General features: G+C 38.9%; 2 protein-coding genes across 3 annotated transcripts in view; both read right to left on the bottom strand.

The window, feature by feature from the left end:
* Positions 1–17912, bottom strand: part of CDYL2 (chromodomain Y like 2) — a 316404-nt gene extending 298492 nt beyond the window's left edge. The window contains exon 1 of the mRNA XM_032389886.1: positions 17846–17912. The gene's annotated coding sequence lies outside the window, so the exon portion shown is untranslated. The remainder of the gene's footprint in view (positions 1–17845) is intronic.
* Positions 674–18017, bottom strand: CMC2 (C-X9-C motif containing 2). 2 transcript variants are annotated; one of them, XM_032389890.1, is made up of 5 exons: positions 17846–18017; positions 11861–11898; positions 10094–10206; positions 5631–5702; positions 674–2191 (listed from the first exon to the last, which is right to left on the bottom strand). In XM_032389890.1, exons 3-5 carry the CDS (start codon positions 10172–10174, stop codon positions 2105–2107), a joined length of 240 nt encoding a protein of 79 aa, XP_032245781.1. In that variant the 5' UTR covers positions 10175–10206; positions 11861–11898; positions 17846–18017; the 3' UTR covers positions 674–2104. The 2 variants fall into 2 exon arrangements, with proteins under 2 accessions (XP_032245781.1, XP_032245780.1); XM_032389889.1 differs by lacking the exon at positions 11861–11898.
* Between the last annotated feature and the right edge of the window lie 67 nt (positions 18018–18084).

The following is an 18084-nucleotide window of genomic DNA, read 5'->3' as shown; positions in this document are numbered from 1 at the left end:
CAGCTACCTCATCATGGCGCCACAACACTACTGTAATAGTCAACTCGTCAGTTTCCTACAAGCTTCTAAAGGCAAAACGTCTCATTTCTGTACCTGTACTACTGACATGGAGGAAGGAGCTGAATAAATATTCATAAAACTCAGTCTCGAAAGGGCCCTCAGAATTAATTCTACTTCTTCCTCCATCCCTTCATCAAATGCCTGTTACCCTGTGTAACCACCCTGCTAAGTGAATGTCCAGCCTCTTGAACACCTCTGATGATGGGGAAGTTGCTTATTAAACACCGACGTCAGCAAGGCCTCATTCTGGACATACACACAGAATTCACTAGAAGGAGCTCACAGCTCACAGTCTGTTGACACCTCATCTGACAAGAAGATCAAGCCCTTGCTGTGGCTATGGCAGGAAGTTGGTGACATCAATTGTTGCCAGTTTCAGAAACACCTGGCAGAAAGAGCACTGGGGGTGGGGGGGGTGCCTCCTGGAAATGAGTCTGGGAACGATAAAGTTGGGTCGTTTTCATATTGTTAACACAGCTGGGACTTCCCAAACTCTTTTGCCCTAGCTTGTGTCTTCAATGTTTAAGCTCCAGAATCACCACACTGTCAAAAAGGAAAGTCAAATGGGACCATTTTGCCCTAATTCCAGGAAAGTCTAAGAGAACAGAGAAAATATCATTAAAGTCGATTATTTTATTGAAGGAGATAAGTTATGCAAATGTTAACTGACTGTTGGCCAAGGGAAGAAACGTGTTGGAAGTCAGGTATATTGGCAGACAAGAGAGAGTACCTAAGGTTCCGCCCGAAAAATATTCAGCATCAGGGTTTCCGTATTTCTCCATGGGTCACTTTCCATTCAAAGGATTCTGGAGACAAAATGAGGTAAGATTCTTTTGGTTATCAACCAAGAGTCTTTAGGTCTTCTCTCAGCCAAGGCATCCAGGGAAAGTATACAGGCAAACCTCAGAGATACCACAGGTTTCGTTCCAGACCACCAAGATAAAGCAAATATCACAACAAAGCAAGTCAAATCAATTTTTTGGTTTCCCAACATGTATAAAAGTTATGTTTACACAATATTGTAGTCTATTAAGTGTACAATAGCATTATGTTAAAGAACAACATACATGCCTTAATTAAAAAATACTTTATTGCTAAAAAGTGCTAACCGTATCATCTGAGCTTTCAGCAAGTCATCATCTTTTTGCTGGTGGAAGGTCTTGTCTCGATGCTGATGCAGCTTCTACGTCAGCCCTTGCTGCTTCACCATGCACTTTTAGGTTATAGAGATGGCTTCTTTCCTTTAAACCTCATAAACCAACATCTCCAAGCTTCAAACTTTTCATCTGCAGCTTCCTCACCTCTTAGCCCTCACAGAATTGAAGAGTTAGGACTTTGCTCTGGATTAAGCTTTGGCTTAAGGGGACGTTTGATCTTCTGTCCAGACCACTGAAACAAGGCTGTTTTGTTTTCTTAACGTTCGTGTGTTCACTGGCACACACATTCAGCACTTTTAATTTCCTTCAAGAACCTTCCCTTTGCATTCACAACTTGGCTAACTGGTGCAAGAGGCCTGGCTCCAGCCTATCTTGGCTTTCAACATGCCTTTCTCACTGAGCTTAATCACTTCTAGCTTTTGACTTAGAGTGAGAGATGGGGGACTCTTCCTTTCACTGGAATACTGAGAGGCCACTGTAGGATTATTAACTGGCCTAATTTCAGTATGTTGAGTCTCAGGGGATAGGAAGGCCCAAGGACAGGGAGAGACGAGGGAATGGCTGGTTGGTGAGCAGTCAGAATACACACAACATTGATTAAGTTCACTGTCTTATACGGGCATGCTTTGCGGCACCCCAAAATAATTACAATAGTAACATCACAGATCACCGTAAGAAATAGGATAGTAATTATAAAGTGTGAAATATTGTGAGAATTACCAAAACGTGATACAGAGACACGAGGTGAGAAATGATGTTGGAAAAATGGCAATGGCACCAATAGTCTTGCTCGACGCAGGGTTGCCACAAACCTTCAATTTGAAAAAAATGCATTATCTGCGAAGCTCAATAAAACGAAGCACAATAAAACGAGGTATGCCTCTAATTTATTTTTCAGATTCCTCTGCAGGATTAAAAAGTCTTTTTCGCATCGCATTGCCATGCTCCCTGCTCTTGGTCCTCTTTTCCATGTACTGGAAAATAAAAGGAAGGGGGGAGAAAAGAGACAGCAGATTATATTAACCATTTATATCAGCTGAGTTAAATATTTTAAAATATTTGCAAAATAGTTTTTGCTGATAAAATTCTTATTTGTCTTTTATTTCACTGAATCTGAAATTGCAAACACAGTACAGCACCTACATCCTAATAGGTGCACAAATATTTACTGAATTAATTTTCTCCCAAAATATGAATTCAGTAAATATTTAAGATGAGTGAGTTCCGTCCTGTTCTGCAGGAACTCACGATCTATTGAAGTCATCTAACCTCTGCTTGAACACTTCTAGCTATGAGCAGCTAACTACCTGAGAGGTAGCCTGTTTAATTGTTGGACCCTTCTACTTGTTCCAAAGGTTTGGTTTTTTTTTAATGTTGAACCAATAAGTGTTTCCCTGTAAATTCTCCTACTGCCCTCTATTTCTTCTTGCAAATATCTGATTACAGAAAATCCACTTACTACCTCTTTTTTAGGCTGAACATTGCTGGTTTCTACAAAGGTTCACAGAACATGGCTTCTGCCTTCCAATAGCTACCTTTTATAAGGTGCTTTAATATCAGTATCCCTTATAAAAAATATCACAACCAGAATTAAAGACAGTGTTCCACACAGTCTGACAGATGTGGGCTACAGAGGACCTACTAGTTCTTACGACCTAGACATTTTATTTCTATAAATATTGGCAACCATATTATCCTATTAGTTCACATGGAAACCTATATTCAGCTGAACCTCCCAGGATCTTTTCATTATGAATAGTCATCAAACCTGATTCTCTCCAAATCCTACATTTCTGTAGTCAGTTGGATCTAAGTGCAGTTTTCACCCTGGAGGTTTTCAGCCTAGTATTTGGATCTGGCCAGTAGGTTATAAGTAACAGGAAATACACAGCCTGGCACTTAGAAGAAGCACTGTGTAAAGCAGAGAAACGTGAATATGAGTGTTTTTGTATGGATATATGTACAGGCTTATATACACCGATAGACATATTTTAAAAGTGAATGAAGGGTCCCTATGGAAAAAGGAAAAAAAGTAAAAGTAAATTCAAGTTGAAAAAACTAAGTATATGTGAACAACTAAGCATCAAAATCTTTTAGGAGCCAGAGATATGGAAAAAGGCCGCAGAAATGAAAATCAATGACAGAGAGCTGAGTAGGGACTCGACTGGGTCCCCTGCCCCGGACCCCTGAGCCAGTGCTGGGAAGGTTCATGCTTACTGCATCTTCGGGTCCCAAAACCTCAAATAAGAGGAGCTAGGCTAGATCATCTCTCAGAAGTTTTCTAGATCTAAAGTTCTGATTGAAGAGTTCTAACATAGCCTCTGGAATGATAGTTTTCAAACTTTTTTTTCTTCTTCATCAAAGGGCCACTTCAAATTACAGATGAAACACAAGGTCCCTTTAACCAAAATCATTCTTTTTATCTGTCACACATTAATTTTCCTCCTAAGATTGTCAGGGGGAAAGAGCATTTCATCACTTTAAAAACTATTTTTTTAAAAAAAGGCACTGTTCTAGAACATGGAGGGATACCTACTCTGAGAAAAATATTTGGTATCTATCTTTAATCACATATACTGGACTGCCTCCAGCAATCGGGTTGGGAAGAGGGTTGTAAGGGTAAATCTTCAGAAGATAATACTTTGTAGGCAGCCAAAATAATAAGTTAAAGAGCAAATTAAAAATATAATCTATGTTAAAAGGTATGTTAAGATATCCCCAAAGGGAGTCCAGATGGCCTTTGAATAAAAGAAAAAAAAAAGGACGAACACGATGTTATTCACAAAGCTTCAGTGAACAACACAACCAAACCAAACCGAATCGAAAAATTAAGAGGGACAAAACAGGATGCTGCAAAAGTAGTATTAGTGATTATTTTGATAGAAAGAACAAAAGCAGCGACACAGCAGCAAATAGAGGCTAAGGGAACTGGCCAGACCCTTTTTCTAGTTGAAAGCGTCAAGGAATGAAGTACTCAAATGGTACAGGAAGGAGATGGTTAGAGGAGCACATGAAAGGCAGGAAATGGTCAACTAGAAAGCATTAAAGGCAGAGAGGAAATAAATGAGTGCAGGTTCAGAGGACTGAAGGAGGAAAGAACAGACAAAAACATCTATAAATCAGGTAATTTACCAACATAAAAACCACACAGAGGACTTAGAAAATAAGTCAAGGAGAAAATCCAGAATTTATATGAAAACAAACTCAAAGTAAGAAAAATATCTACGACATTCTACCTAATAGTCACTAACAGCTCAGGACCATCTGGGAAGAAAATTTCGAATAAATACCTAATCACCAAACCAATGGCAAAAATTACTGAACTGTAAGAAGAAAAAAAAAATCTAAACTTAGGGAAAAAGTGATCTGACACAACTGAAAGCATGTGAGAAATAAACAGTTGTACTGAATAAAGTAGTGTGGGCTTCTTTTTCCCATCCTCTTATTAAAACGGGAACAAAGCCCTAGGTTCAGTTTTCATATAAACTAGCTCTACATGTAAATAGGAAGAAAAACTCTTTGAAAGTCAATTTAAAACATTTCTGTATGTACACATTTGTGCAAAGAAAATTATCACCCTGAACCGAGAACTCCAGAAAGTTCTTCAAAACGGTAAAGACACTGGAAAGGGATTCTGGGAAGGAAAAAAAAAAGCTTCAGATTGAAATATACAAAAGTTGAAGATAGATGCTGGACAGCTCAAATATTATAACTAATACCTTTCAATATGACGCTAATAGGAAAAAATTTCAAAAATATAGAAAAGGAAAGAAAAGTGGACGGCAGGTGTTCAGTAGTTATAGATTTTTAAAGGTTTGGGACATAAAACAACTGATGTACAAAACAGAAATGGGAGTTAAATTTAAAGATTTCAAAAGCACTCTGCTATATGCCCAAGTCCAAGTCATGGCCTAAAACCGGGTTCAGGAAATGAGTCTTTCCGGCCAAGTCAAACTAGATCCGTGTGGCTCGTACATGCCATGGTTATGAAGAATTCACAATTTTAAACCTGTGAGGAGCCCAAGCCTAGCTCCTGCCACGTTCTGTGAGGAAGCGGAGGCCCAGAAAGTGTTAGTTATCTGCGATGGCTAATAGCTGAATGACCAAAGTCTTTCCACTAAACAAATTCAGTTTCCTAGCCCTTACAATTCATCCAGAGGAGTTACAATGATTATAATAAGGAAGTCGTTTTCATTTATGTGCATGCAAAAACAAACAAACAAACAAAAAAAAAAACCCAGCAATGTCCTTTCATTTCTCCTCTTGGTTTTAGGGGAGAACATACATATAAAGTGTCAATTCTCTCTGTTATACTAAAATTTGGAATAAAAAGTAGTAATGGTATTCTAAATATTGCTCAGAAATGTTCTATTCTACTGTTCAACCATTTTCATCCTCTAACACTTTTCTTACCTCCTTCTTCAAGCATTTTCTCATCTCCCGATCGAGATCATTGCAATGACCAAAATATTTCAGAATGCTGTGCTAAAAGGAAGAAGAGGGGTAAAATATTTCATCCCATAATATGCTAAGGTCTCTGGCACATAGAATTTAAATACTTATTCCTAGAGAAATGGGTTTAATGTGTTACACCCTGTTAATAAGCAAACAGTTAAATCACAAGTATAAAATATACAAATAAACGGACTTATCCTGGCCTTCCAAAAAGGAGGGATAAACGCTGTATAGGTAGAAATGAAAACTAAAAAGATTTTTCCTTGATAAAAAGGAAGCCTATTAACCTGCCCAAACCTCACGACGACAGAGTGTAAACAATTCTGTTTTCTAATAGCCCTTTCTTTAATGGCATGTGAAAATCACAGCACAGCCATCTCTACCACAGGGAGCGATATCCAAGTGCAGTGTGGCCATATTAACAGGACCACTGACTTCTTCACTAGCAAACATTCTGTCCCATTGAAGAATTACCTGATAAATGCTGGGGGCCAACACTAATTTTCTCATTTGCCTCCATCCAAAATGTCATCAAAATACATCAGAAACACATAACACTATTATTAAATGGCCTATATGGGCCACATAAGTAAGCCACTAATCCACAATGTAAGAAAACTTATATGTAAAGTTCAAAGTCTGCTTTCTTTGCAAAGCAAAAATAAAAATCTCCTCGTGGTTTCAAGGCCTATGATGATTATCATGGCAAAAAGTATGAATGCTATGAAGCAGATTAAGATGAAGACTGAAGTCAAGAACACAAATTTTAGTTGGGCTATAATTAGTGTATTTGCATATCACGATTTTTAAGGAAAGGGTAGGACAGCATGGTGATGTCCTATAATGACATGCCATAAGGGCTGAACTTGTAATAATAAGCACCTTTTCCTTTTCTTTCTAATTAAGGCTTTCATGGAAACCAGACAACACGTAATTAATAAACTGTGCCTCATGCTAGTCCTTTCTTTCACCGTGACTGTAAATGTCCTTTTCTGGTCCACAGTGAATAAATGCGTCATTTTTTCTGGCAAGCATTTAAGGTAAACTAAGATCTCCTACTGGTTACCTAAGGACCTTTTCAGAGTAAGTATCTCTTGTGTATTTTTCTTAAACTATTTCCTTGACAACAAATGAACAGGAACCATGCATTTTCACACACCTTCTGGTGAAGCAGAACTAACAGAAAGGATTAGACTTTCAGAACGTAAGGCAATATTTCATAGTTTGGTTTACACTGACTCATATCATCCCATAGACATACATCTTATTTTTAAATCCAAGACAGAAGCTTTTTTTTTGCTTTTCCAACATTTAAACCCGAAGAAGAATTATACTCTCGTGACATTACATGAAAAACAAAACCAAAGTGCTCCACTGGAATTGGTTTATGAAATGCCCGGGGTCTACAATTCTCTTATATACACATGGCATAAACCTCTAGTGTGCAATGTCTATTTCTAGAGAATCAAACCGACTGAGAAATTGATTGAATAAATGAATCAATCAACTGACACCTTGAAGACAATGTCCCAAGCACTAGGGATACAGCAGTGAGGAAGGTGGACCTGGGCCCTACTCTCAGTACATGGTCAGAGGGAAGAGCCTGCTAATAAAGTGATTGCTATAAAGCAGTAGTTTTCCAAGTGTAGTCCAGGGACACTCACGAATTCCCAAAACCTTTCCAGAGCATGTACACGATAAAAACTATTTCCCTGATAATCAAAAATCTTGTTTTGTTCATTTTCATTCTCTCACAAGGCTACCATAGAATTTTCCAGAGGCCGCACAAAGAGCAATATCACCAAAGACTGAACATGAGGCAGATAGGAGGATCTGGCTATACCCTATTAAGCCAGGCATTAAAGAGAATTGCAAAACTGCAAAAGCAATGTCATTCTTTTCACCCTCTTGTTTTGGAAAATAAGATCTTTTTTATGAAAAACACTACGTTAACATGTATTGGATTTATTATTGTATTTTTATGTAAATTAATATTTTTTTAATTTCTAATTCAGTAAATATAGGTAGCTATAGCCCACATACACAAAAGTTATCTGGGTCCTCAATAATTTTTAAGAGCATAAAGGAGTCGTGAGACCAAAAAATGTGAGAACTATCTTAAAGTAGCAACTGTATTATGTGTGGGGTTACTGGAGTACAGAGCGACTACACCAAGAGAATGTAGGCCAGGAAAGGAGAAAAGGAAGAGGAAATAACAAATGACACTGAATAAAACCTGGAGGATGGTGAAACCTGGTCTAGCACACAGGAAGCGGAGATAGTGGGGAGGGCTCTAAGACAAGCAAGGAGAAAGCAAGCACAGAGGCTTAGAAGAGGGAAGCGTGTTCCAGCACAACTGCACACAGGAGCAAGCAGAAGAGGCGCAGCAGGGTGGTGAGGCGCAAGGGGTGAGTAGGGGACAGGTTCATGAAGGCCCTGAAACAACACAAAGTAAGAAATTTACATTTGATAACCGCAGGCAAAGGGAGCCATTAGAGGGGAACAACGATTCAACTTACGTTTGAATGATCACTCCAGTGCAAGTGAATGGGGACAGAGAAGAGGACAAAACGATCAAGAGACCAGGGTGGCCCCACTAAGATAACATTGGAATTAACTGGTGTTAAGAACAGACACATAAATCAGTGGAATAGACTAGAGAGCCCAGAAATAGACCCAGCCACATACGGTCAAGATAATTCAGTAGGGAAAGGATGGTCTCTGCAACAAATTGTCCTGGAACAACAATATCCACAGAGAAAGAAACACTGGCCCATACCTCACACAATACACAAAAATTAACCTGAAATGAATCACAGCCTTAGATGTAAAAGCTAAAACTCTACAACTTCCAGAAGAAAACAACAGGAGAAAAATCCTTGTGACCGGGAAACATACAAAAATACTTGGAAGGCTGGGGCGCCTGGGTGGCTCAGTTGGTTAAGCGACTGCCTTCGGCTCAGGTCATGATCCTGGAGTCTCCGGATCGAGTCCCGCATCGGGCTCCCTGCTCGGCAGGGAGTCTGCTTCTCCCTCTGACCCTCCCCCCTCTCATATGCTCTCTCTCTCTCATAAATAAATAAAATCTTTAAAAAAAAAAAAATACTTGGAAGGCAAAAAAAAAAGAAAAAAAAAAAAAAAACCCCACAACAACAACAAAACCTCCCACAAACAATAAGAGAAAAAAACCTGGTAATTAGACCTCATCAAACTTAGAAACTGCTCTTTGAAACACAACCTTAAGAAAATGAAAAAGGATGCTACAGACTAGGAGAACATATTCAAATACAGTCATCAGACAAAGGACTTGTGTGTCGAATGAAAAAAAAGAATTCTTAAAACTAAATAAAGCAAACAACCCAATTTTAAAACATGGGCAAAAGAAAAAAAATAATAATAGATAAAATTTAAATTAAAAAAAATAAAATAAAATATGGGCAAAAGACTTTATATGAGTGGCCAATAAGCACATGAAAAGATGCTCAAAAACCAGCCACCAGGGAAATAAATCTAAAACCAAATGAGACACTAGTGCACACCCATAAAATGATTAACGTTAAAAAGACAGTATCAATTCTTGATCTAGATGTATGCTTAAAAGAGTCTGCCTAAAGTTTACTGTCAAACAACATTCTTTGAACCAACAAAAATATCTAACTTCACAGGTCACAGGTATTACTTACTACCTTACCATTAGTCTTTAAATTTTACTCATTTAAATGATATTTACTATTATTATAATTTGATATATGTACAGTTTATGAATATCATGAGGAAAATAACACATCATGCAAAGTTAAAGAAATACAGAAATGCTCCTTATAACTGTCTCACATGTCAAGTATATGGAAAAAGCTAAATATGTGACATCTGTAAAAATATCAGCTTAATTTAATGATTTCCAAAAATTGGCTTCCTTTCTATTTTGGTCTAAACTGTGGAATTTTACTTCCATTCCACTAACAAGTAAGCAAACGTGACAAATTAGAACAATCATAATTTAAATCTAGCTAACATCTATTATAAAAAATGTTTCAATCTCCTTTAAACACAGAATAGTAGACATCAAGGAAAATCTTAGAAAAATCTTAAAATAATTCCATTATGATCAGAATAGTCAGAATTTAACGTAAGTGTTCCAGTGCCCTGTAATTTAAAAAAGGAAAGTATTTTATTGTAAGAACGTAGATTCTAACTATTACATATCATTTCAGAAGTTCCCTAACAAACTACCACACTTGATTTTTACTAATCATGAAAGGAGATGGTGTCTAAAAAATCACAAGCATCAGTTACTAATCTTTAGTAAGCCAAGATCCACTGTATTATCATTCCTTTCCATTAGTGGAGGTAACATTTTACATCAGTGTGTTGTACCTAAGTTTCATTTTTGCTTTATGGTCATTTTTCTGAACTCTTACATTTTTGTGACATTCCTTAAGCAAGTTAATCAAGACGTTGCATTCTTCAGTGTGCAAGTGTGGAGATAAGTCAGGATGCATCTTTAGGAGGTGACGGAGCACAGCAGAGCAACCTGTGGATACAAGAGTGTCTTGAATATGTGTGACTGTATTTGTTAATGCGACCTAAAACTATTTCAGTATAAACGTGCAGTGAGCTTTATCAGAAAAGAATGTTGACCTTAGGCAAATTATTAAACCTGAGCCTCAGCTTCCTTATCCAACAATTTAACAGATTCAACAAGTCATCAGGTGCTGTTTGGAGAACCTGCAGGTTCAGAAAAAAGCAGAACTGCTCAAGAGACCCAATCCTGGAAATAAGTGCTCCAGCAGAAACAGCTAGCCTATATTAATAAGCCTGATTTCAATTATTTTCCCCACATTCCTGAAATTGACTACAATTCATTTTGTCCAGTTGAAATTCTATAAAATAAGAGAATTGGTTTATTAATCCTTTTAAAATGCATATTCTTCTGAGAGAGTTAAAGCCTCGTTAGCCAATCTCACTTTAGTGTCAATTCATATGGACTGCTTTCTTATTCCTAACATCTGGCTGAGAAAATCCAACTAAACAATGAAGAGAAACAAAAAGCAGATGGGAAAAAAGTTTCTCAATTTAGCAGATATATCCATAAAATGCAATTATTACAATGAAAGCAACAAGCTGAGATCTCAGAAATTAAATTTAATTGGTTCTTTCACAAAGTAGAAAATTAGCAGCCAACGTCAAAGGAAAAGCATTATTTTGAAGTGTTTGCCACAGTTATGAAGCACTATTTACCTCTTCCTTTTTTTAACCTCTTCTTTTTAACTTGGAAAACATTACCAAAAAAAAAAAGAACCAATTAATGTTTTAATCTTTCACAAGTTTCAAGAAAGAAAACCTAGGAGAAAATAATGACCTTAGTTGGGCAAAGAGTTCTTAGATAGGTCAAAAGCACAATTCACAAAAGAAAAAATTGGTAAAATCTTATCAAACTTAAAAAACTTTCTCACTTCAAAATACACCATTAAGAAAATGAAAAGACAGAGGGATGAAAAGTACAACATAGGGAATGTCGTCAATAATATTGTAATATATTTATCATGGTGAGCATTTCATAATGCATATAATAAAAAAAGAAAAGAAAAAGACAAGCCACACTTTGGGTGATAATGACATGTTAATGCAGGTTCATCAGTTGTAAAAACATACGACTCTGGTGGGGGATGTTGATAGTGGGAAGGCTGTGCATGTGTAGTGCAGGGGGCAAATGGGATCTCTGTACTTTCTGTTCAATTGTGCTGTGAACCTAAAACTGCTCTAAAAAATAAATACCCTACAAGCGACAGACTAGGAGAAAATATTTGCAAATCATATATGAAAAAGGATTTGTTATCTAAAATATATAAGCAATGCTTACAAACAATCTTAACATTTAAAATGGACCCCAAAAATGGGCAAAAGATTTGAATAAATACTTCAGATTAAAGATGATAGAGGAATGGTTAATTAAGCACATGAAAAAATGCTGAACACCATTAGTCACAGGGAAATGCAAACTAAAACCACAATGAGATGGTAACTACACATCTGCCCAAATAGCTATAATCAGAAAGTCAGACAATAACAAGCATTAGTTAGGATGCAGAGAAAACAGACCTCATGCATTGCTAGTGGAAAGGTAAAATAGTACACACTTAGGAAAACAATTTGTCGGTGTCTTAAGGAGTTACACACAAACTTACCAAAGGACCCGGACCACAGAAACCGCACTCCTAAGAATCTACCCAAAAGAAATGAAAACACATATGTACACAAAGACATGTATGTGAATGTTCACAGCATTATTCATTATAGCCAATACTGGAAACAATCCAAATATCGAATAACCTGGTAACTGGACACACAAATGTGGTATATCTAGACAATGGAATATTATTTGGCAATGAAAAGGAATGCACGGATACAGACACCAACATGGATGAACCTCAAAGGCACCAAGCTAAATGAAAGAAACCAGATTCAAAAGACTATATGATCCCATTTACGTGCAATGTCTAGAAAAGGCAAAATTGTAGAGAAAAAAAGCTGATGGGTTGCCTGGGCCTGAAAGTCAGAGTGAGGATTATTTGCCATTGGGCACAAAGGAATATTTTTATGTGATAAAAATGTTTTAATAATGTATGGGGATTAACATAACAATAAAAAAAATTAAAAAAAAAAAAATGTTTTAAAATAGGATTGTGGTAGTGGATACACAACTGCAGTTCACTAAAATCACTGAACTCACTTACAATTGGATGAATTTTATATGTAAATTGTACCTTAATAGAGCTAATACCAAAAAGTTCAAGAAATTCAAACTGCCTATCTACCTTCCACTCACAAGTATAATCCTTAAAAATATCTAAACAAATAATTCCAGAGAATTATAGTATTCCTACTATTGCAGACCTCAATTTATAAAAATATCAGTAGATCACTGTTCCATTGAGTGACTTCAATCAAGTGCGCGCACACGCACACGTAGCACACAACAGCTGAAGATCTCGTATCAGCCCGTTGTGCACCGGTAAGTGTTTGAAATGGAAATTGGAAATGCAGCCAAGTTCAAGTTTGGTTTGCCTGCGACTGACTACAAAGTCTTTTTAATGACATAATCTTTTTGCCTCAGAAACATGGTATCTCATATAGTCTAGCAGTTTAAATCATCTAATACTATACCAATATTATGCATCTACACCTATTAGTTATCTGGCTATCTGATTTCAGCCTCACTTTCTTCTGAAGGAAGATGTATACTTGCTTAGCCACCTAGAAAATGTCTTTTTAGGGCACCTGGGTGGCTCAGTTGGTTAAGCGACTGCCTTCGGCTCAGGTCATGGTCCCGGAGTCCTGGGATCGAGTCCCACATCGGGCTCCTGGCTCAGCAGGGAGCCTGCTTCTCCCTCTGACCCTCTCCCCTCTCATGCTGTTTCTCTCTCTCTCTCAAATAAATAAATAAAATCTTTAAAAAAAAAAAACTGAAAATCTATTCTAAAAAAAAAAAGTCTTTTTATTTTGTAAATGTATTTGACAAAAAATTTTTACATATTTCTATCAACCAGCCCTCAAATGCGCGCTTTTACAGTTCGGAAACAAGCTCACAATGTACTGAAATGACCTTGTTAATTGGCAAATTAAATACTTTAGAAGACACTTTGGCTGCTGAGATAAATACATGCATGTTGTATATAAGTTATAAATGCATACATATCACGATGTATATTTTTCCTCCCTCTATTACAAAAGTTTATGCCACTGTAGGCCCAGCCAGGGTGCCAATAAGACATCTTCCCTTCTAGGGCGCCTGGGTGGCTCAGTCGTTGAGCGTCTGCCTTCGGCTCAGGTCATGGTCCCAGGGTCCTGGGAGCGAGCCCCACATCGGGCTCCCTGCTCAGCGGGAAGCCTGCTTCTCCCTCTCTCACTCCCCCTGCTTGTGTTCCTGCTCTCGCTACCTCTGTCTCTGTCAAATAAATAAATAAAATCTTTAAAAAAAAAAAAAAAAGACAGGGGCGCCTGGGTGGCTCAGATGGTTAAGCGTCTGCCTTCGGCTCAGGTCATGATCCCGGGGTCCCGGGATCGAGTCCCACATCGGGCTCCCTGCTAGGCGGGGAGCCTACTTCTCCCTCTGCCTCTGCCTCTCTCTCTCTCTCTCTCTCACTCTAATAAATAAAAAAAAAAAATAAAAAAAAAAAAAAAAGACATCTTCCCTTCTACTTACTTATCCTACGTAACTATATCCAAGAAGAAAATGGTTTCATATGGTTTCCTTTTCCTAGTCTTCTTGGTAAAAAGCTAAGCTACTACTTAACTTACAGTTCTAAACACTGACCAAATCCCTTACCTAACGAATTGCTTGCTTTACCAGTCATTCCCCTCTTTCCTCCACCCTTTTTCATGAGATACCCTCTTCTTCTTCTTTCCCTCGATCCACCCTGTACCCACACTTCCTTCCAGCACCTGGTGTCGTCTGGCTTCATGTAACCATTGGTGCTCACGCAGGTGTACTGCCAGACTGCTTGGTGTAATCCACAAAGCACAGCTATAAAACAATGGCATTGTTCTGCTGATGTGAGTGCTGGTATCTTCCAGCAGTCATCTTTAAAAGCCTATTCTAATCAGCATTATTGTAACTCAAAGTAACTTATGAACTGAAGAAAACTAAATGTATATTCCATATTCTTACTTTTAAGATTCCTTCAAAGCCGTAAGAATATATCTATATTATTAGTGTAGAAAATAATTTGCTGAAACATTTACCACATGCTAGGCACAAGTTATTAGAATCCTTCCAATAACTGTAGCAAGTAGGTACCTTTATAAATTCAGCGGAACCATAAGAAATTGCCTTTTTGTAGTTCAAATATGCATTACTCACATTTTCATAGTAAAACTAAGCCCCAGGTCACATAGTAAGTGGCAGAGTTACTACCCAATGCAATCTCTCACCAGGACAGATCATTCCCATGTTCAAAACAGGAAAGACATGCCTTCCCAGCAGTTTGTGGAAGAAATAAATACAGAGAGTAAAAACTATTTCCCAAAGAGCCTCTGGTTGGCTACAAGTTCAAAAGACACTAATTCTTGGCCTAGCTTCCAAAGAAGTCAATGTAGTATTATCCTGTATAATCAGAAATAGTCTGTCTCCCTCAAGAGAAAGAACAGTACTGTTTTTGTCCTGATCAATCAAGTCCAAAATAATTGACAATGTAAAAATCTGGGGAGAGTGCTCAGGATGAAGATGGCTTTGACTCTAGTTTTAAACAGGAAGCCGTTAATGAAACTGGGAATATTTACCAATTTAGGGAAGCTCACATCAGAGGAGATAGATAAAAGAAACAACCTGGTTCACTAAGACAAACAATGGATTGACAATCAAAAGTTGTAGACTTATCTGTCCGTAAATTCTAACACTTTGGTTACTTAATCTGAGACCTAAGTCTCTTCCGTAAATTGGAATTAGCTCTTGACCTGTATCTCTGGGTGGTCATAAGGTTTAAAATAACATATGTGGAAGCATCTGAAATAGTGAGCAGTAAGTGTGATATATGTAAAGTATTATTTGTATATCTGAAATACGCTGTCACAGGATGGGAAAGGCTGAACTGAATTTACAGTGGTGTTTCCAAAGCGCTTCCCAGAACAGGATTGGAAACCAAAGGGTGGATGTTAACAAAGGCAGATGTCCTCTTCCTGGAGCTGTCCAACAATGAAACAGGCTGCTATGTGAAGTTCTCGGTTATCTGTCCTCATGTACCCCAAGGAGACTGGCTACATCAATTATGGACGCCACAGCTTATTCTTGCATTGCATTCTTAAGTTTGTTCTCAAATCTAAGCTCACAATTAAATGATTTTAACCTATTTCCAAAAATAAAATTCACAGTCAATGAATAAAAAACTTGTCACCACTAAAAATACACGAAACAATTTCAAAAGGGTAGTGCCAAAATCATTAACACCAGCCGCACTGCTGAACAAAGATGAAGGGAACATTCACTTGTGATAAGACTTCATGCATGGGTGTTTGTACTAATAAAGAGGAATAAATTCCATTCAAACTGTTATCATTTAAACACAAAACTTCAGTCCCACCTTTACTTTGGCATTTAGAAAACATCAAAAGGGTTAACTTGTCACAGTTACAATGGTTCCCTCCCCACCTCAACTCCACCCACTGCCTTAAGTGTGCACACATTTATTCCACAACAGCCACTGAAACTCTTAAAAATGTTCAGCTGTGACAAGCCGATGTTTCAATAACTGGAGGACAGGCCCCTGCAAAGCAATTTTAACTTTTACTTGGGGGTGAGCTGGGAGTTTAGAAGCAGTATAGTACTCTCACTAAAGACGTAAAAATTATAGGCTTATTTTAGTCACTCCACCTTATTCGACCAAGACCGAGGTAAAATTTTCCTAATGAGTATTCCATGATAGACAGGTTTCAACCACCAGGTGGCACAATTTTAGAAAATAAACCAAGAGTAACCAACACATTAACTCTAGCAAAGAAAAGTAAGCATTCTAAATAACATTTCAGCAAATATATAGTCACAAGGAGGAAACCCCTTATTTTAATGCCACTTGGGTTTCCTTTCAAAAGATTCTGATGTTCGGTGGCTGCACCAGAAAGAAATTTATACTACAGCTGCAATTTCTAATGTCATTTTAAAACAAACAAAAAACAAGTACAGAAAAGTCTCTTGGGCAAAGTTTGAAGAAGCTGTTCTCTAGGAAGAACTGTAAACTTAATGCTTTCTAAAACATCTTTTTTAAAGTCTACTTTTCAGAAAGCACTGGAATTAGTTAAATTAATATTTCTGCAACTATTTCAAACTATGCACCGTGTTCAGCAGAGGTAGCAGACATAGCAGGGTATATTACCTACCCTACCCTTTTCTTTGCAGTTGCAAAGTAACCAAATCTAAACACATGCTATTGAGTGACTAGTGCTCCCAAATACAGACCATGCCCCACTGTTACTGAGAGCAAACCCTAGGCTGCCTGGGCAAAAGGGCTATAGGGCTCTTCAGTTCCACCACACAGTTTTTAAGGAATGGGCCAAGCTGTAGCTTTTCCTCAACACTCAGTAGATGCTGGGCATTCTGCCAAATCACCTGAATTTCAGAGGAAAAAAATCAGTCCATATACCCCAAAGAACACACAGGCTAGGGAGGGAATATTCTTGTAAATGCACATAGTAAATGTCCAATAAATGTTTACCAAATGTTGAATTTAGGATTATAGATCTGAGAATTGGTTCACACCTCAACATAGTTTAAAAAATAAAAAGACGAAAATAAGGCTCATCTGAAATAAACTAAACAAGTGCAGAAGTCTGTATGTATAGGAAAGGAGATACAAGGGGCATCACAACACAAGTTTGCCAGTGCAAACTTCTTTTATGCACTTAAAATTTTAAATGAAGGTTTCCAGAACTCGGATTTACTTGACTCTTCATAAAGCACCTACTGTGAACCTACAAGCACGGCCATTTTTAAACCCAGTAAAAGGGATCTGAATGTGTCCTTTCCTTGAAAAGTGTACTGACGAGGATCTCACTGGATTCCCACTTCGCAAGACAGACTGGTGGCAACTTTCACTGCAGCTGAGACGTGCCCTAACAAGGCCCCCACCTTCTACATGCAGATCCTAAACTCCTAGATGATAACAATAATAATCATACAATTCATTGAGTGCTCACCGTGTCAAACACTGTGAAGGGCTTCCCTTCTCACCATCGAGGCCATGGGTTATACCCATTTTACAGGCGTGGAAGCCGAGGCTCAACGAGGGGAAGAGCCCGCCCCAGATCACTAGGCTCGCGAGTGGCGGGATAGACTGCCGCAGAGAGTGAAAGGTCTAGGCCAAAGCATGCTCTAAAGTACCAGCGCATCCTCAGCAAGTGCCTGTGGGCGCAGAGCCCGGGACAGACCTCCAGCCGCCCGCGCGGTGGACTACTCAGTGGACTGCCTGCGAGCTGAGAGCCAAGGCGACCCTGAAGACCAGCGGCCGGACCTTCCAGGTCCCAACCTCCGAGAGCGGCAGGGGGGTGGGAGGGACGGGACACGGCGGGGCGCGCGCGAGCAGGGGTCGAGGGGAGGGGCAGGTGGGCGTCCCGCGGCCTCCCCAGACACCGCGGGCAGGAAGAGAGCGTTCCTCGGAACGGCCCGGACTGCCGAGACTCACCCGACTCGCGGCCACACCAGGAGGGCTGAAGCGACAGTCACCAGCGAAGACTCCCCATTCAAAGGCCGGCAGTCAGGACGCCGGACGTGGGCCAGCTCCCGGTGGCGAAAGCTCCCGCGCCCTCCACAGCTGACCCCTCACGCAGGGCTAGTCCAGCCCCCGCAGCGCCTGGCCTCTGGGGCGCATGCGCCACCCGGCCTGGACGGGCCCATTTCTGGGCGCTGTCGGGGAGGGAGAGC

The sequence above is a fragment of the Phoca vitulina genome, unplaced genomic scaffold, assembly GCF_004348235.1.
Source record: "Phoca vitulina isolate PV1807 unplaced genomic scaffold, GSC_HSeal_1.0 scaffold56, whole genome shotgun sequence".
NCBI classification, from domain to species: domain Eukaryota; kingdom Metazoa; phylum Chordata; class Mammalia; order Carnivora; family Phocidae; genus Phoca; species Phoca vitulina.
This window is presented reverse-complemented; position numbering and strand designations above follow the sequence as displayed.